General features: G+C 55.8%; 1 protein-coding gene across 1 annotated transcript; it reads right to left on the reverse strand.

The window, feature by feature from the left end:
- Positions 1 to 242: 242 nt before the first annotated feature.
- Positions 243 to 2,912, reverse strand: LOC120656289 (putative laccase-9). The gene is made up of 4 exons (XM_039934341.1): positions 2,665 to 2,912; positions 1,890 to 2,286; positions 721 to 1,806; positions 243 to 607 (listed from the first exon to the last, which is right to left on the reverse strand). The coding sequence occupies exons 1-4, from the start codon at positions 2,776 to 2,778 to the stop codon at positions 477 to 479; spliced, it is 1,728 nt and encodes a 575-aa protein (XP_039790275.1). The 5' UTR covers positions 2,779 to 2,912; the 3' UTR covers positions 243 to 476.
- Between the last annotated feature and the right edge of the window lie 297 nt (positions 2,913 to 3,209).

The following is a 3,209-nucleotide window of genomic DNA, read 5'->3' on the forward strand; positions in this document are numbered from 1 at the left end:
AAATAAACAAAGCATATATAGTTATACTAGAACGTGCGGAACATTGCTCCATGATCGAGTGCTTAATGACACGGGTGGAGATGGAACTACAGGGAGACTACAGAAACGGAAGACATCTCCCATTGTGGCCCGCAACAGCTTCGGGCCCGTAACGGCCCATTCGGGTGGAAGGGAGACAGACGGGCCGCAGTTTGGGCCCAGGTTACCATTTCGTGCTTTGTTCCGTATCTCACGAAAAATAATAATAACCAGAACAACCAATGAAGACATTCTTTCCTCTTTCAACAAAACGAAATAAAGAAAAATACAAACGGCACTAGTTAACTACACGGATGTCAACTGAGCCTTTTATTTTTCTCCGGATGAACAACTCAACTTAAAAAATCGTACCACAAATAATTAAATCAACCAATTAACTAAGTTTACTTATTTCCTCGTTCAATCGTAGTCATGGCCCATGCGCCCTTGTTTCCTTATTAGCACTTGGGCATGGTAGGCGGACGCGGCAACATCTGAGCGTCCGGGGTCTTGCCATTTTTCACGATGAACACAGTGTCCATGCCCCACACCGTGTGACGGTCAAAGTGGCAGTGCATAAACCACACACCTAACACATGAAAAAAGAAAGTAACACAAAGTTAGTAAAAAGAAGGATCGCATAAAACACCATATATAATAAACAATTCGTTTGCAGCCCAAACCAAACTAGCGAATTCTCACCAGGGTTTGTGGCCCGGAAGCGAATTGCGGCCCACCCGCCCGCGGGCACGGAGACGGTGTTCTGCCTCGGCGGGTTCACCAGGTTGTACTTGGCCGGGTGCTTGCTCCCGTCGAAGTTGCCGAACCCTCGCCCCACGGTGTAGAAGGCGAACCCGTGCAGGTGCATCGGGTGGGGCTCGGCACCGAGGATGGCCGTGCCCTGGAACACCACCTCCACGACGGCGCCGTACTCCACCACCTTCACCTTGGTGCCCCGCTTCGTGAACCAGAGCTCCTGCGCCGGCTCCGGCGCGGTGAAGTTGTAGAACAGAGGCGGCCTGTCTGGGAAGTCCGGCTCGTACACGCCGCGCATGGAGGAGTAGTAGGCGTCGAGGATGTCGACGGCGGGGGCCACGAAGCTGACGTTGTTCAGGCTCGCCGCGAAGCGGGTGCCGTTGATGGGGCCCTCGCACGTCTCGTTGGCCCCGCAGGGGAGCACGTTGACGGAGACGGTAACGAGCATGCGCTCGTCGACGCGGGTGGGCACGTCGACGGGGTGGCCGTCGGTGGCCAGGGACAGGAGCTGCGCCGTGTACGCCGTCGCCGCGGGGAGGTCGCCGACGGCCGGCAGGTCGGGGAGGGCCGGCGGCCCCGCGGAGGACGGCGCGTCCGTGTACTCCAGGACGGCGGTGGCGGTGCTGTTGTTGACCGGGATCTCCGTGTTGGTGGCGAACGTCCTCGCGGCCATGTAGTAGCGGCTGGCGTCGGCGGCGCGGTCGGCGTGGAGGAGCACGTTCATGGTCTGGCCCGCCGCGATCATGATGTGGGCGGCGGTGAACGGCTTGAGGTAGTGGCCGTCGGAGCCGACCACCGTGAGGTTGTGCCCGGCGACGGCGAAGAACATGTCGTTGGTGAGCCCCGCGTTGATGACCCGGAGCATGTACGTCCTGCCGCGCTCCACGGGCACCCTGAAGGTGCCCTTCTTGGAGCACGGGAGCAGGTCGCCGGGCTGGCCGTTGATGGTGTTGGCGTCCGAGATGTTGAAGTCGCCGCCGCTCCGCATGGTCTCCTCGAGCAAGTGCTGCACGCTTACATTCCACCACTCGCCTGCAGGCAGGCAGAGATTTTTAATGCATTCAGGTTAATTAAGCAAAATGAAACCAAATAATCTAGGTTGTTATCCATCGTACCGAGGATGATGGGTATGTCCTTGTGCGGCTCGGGGTAGGGGTAGGCGGAGCCGAGCTTGGGGCGGACGACGATGGCGCCGTGCACGGTGGCGCGGTCGAAGTCGCTGTGCGCGTGCCACCAGAGCGTGCCCTCCTCGTCGGAGAAGACGATGCGGTAGGTGAAGTTGGCGCCGGGCTGGATGGGGCACTGCGTGATGAACTCCGGGCCGTCGAACCAGGGGTTGCGCGGCTGGTCCACGCCGTGCCAGTGGAGGGTGATGTTCTTGCGGCCCCGGTTGTGGACGTTGACGAAGACGACGTCGCCCCGGCGCGCGTGGATCGTCGGCCCCGGGAACTGCCCGTTCACGGTGAGGATAGCCTGCTCGTGGCACAACCGGGTGACGTTCGTCTCAGCGATCTGCAAATAAAATTAAGGTTCAATTCACACGCCGTTAGTTTCGAATTCAACAGTGCTCTTATTCGTGGGGACCTTCAACTAGCATGCAGCAAATAAATTAAGCCTGTGCAGCCTTCCGATCATACACCTACCGGAGCAGAAGAGCTAAACAGTAGAGCTAAGATGCCGCGGCTGTCGTGTCACATTGCGCCCACCCCCCCAGTGTCTAGTGATGATGATCACCATCACCAGCTGATAGAAGCAAAAAACGGGAAACTGCAGGTTCGATGGCTAATGTCGATTATTCGTGACTGCAGGCACGTACTACTCAAGTCTATGCAGTAAACAGACGTGGAATTAACTCGCAACAAGTTCAGACGAGATCGATCCGCGGCTTACAATGAAGTCGTAGTAGTTCGCCTTGTTCCTCAAGGCCTGCGCCGGGGTCGCCGCAACCACCACGCCTAGCAGCAACCAAAGCGCCGCCGCGGGAATCTTAGCTACGCCGCCCATCGTGGCCGGGCGTCGCCTCGCCGGCTGGCCGGACTCGATGCTGCTAGCTAGCTGCCTAGCTGAAGGCGTGCAGTGTTCGGTGCGATGTGCTCTGGCTCTGCGTTACGTTGCTCGCTGCTGCTGATGGAATGAAGCGGGCGCAGCAGGCAGGGTACTTATAGGACAACGACGTACGGCGCATCCAATGCTTCGTCTCATTTTGCCAGCAAGTAACCTTAAGAAAGAACTAGTTTGCTATGCGCGCCCGTATAGGAAATTGCTAACTCGAAGTAATATTTTTTTTACTGTTCTCGAAAGAGGATCATACGATGTTTTAAATTATATATAAAAAATATTACTGTGAAATATGAAATTAATTTTTTGTATAAAAATGTATATTTTTTATTTTACAATAGACTTGTAGTGTGTAACGATAGGTATTATTGTCTTTT

Source organism: Panicum virgatum, chromosome 1N (assembly GCF_016808335.1).
Source record: "Panicum virgatum strain AP13 chromosome 1N, P.virgatum_v5, whole genome shotgun sequence".
In the NCBI taxonomy this organism is placed as follows: domain Eukaryota; kingdom Viridiplantae; phylum Streptophyta; class Magnoliopsida; order Poales; family Poaceae; genus Panicum; species Panicum virgatum.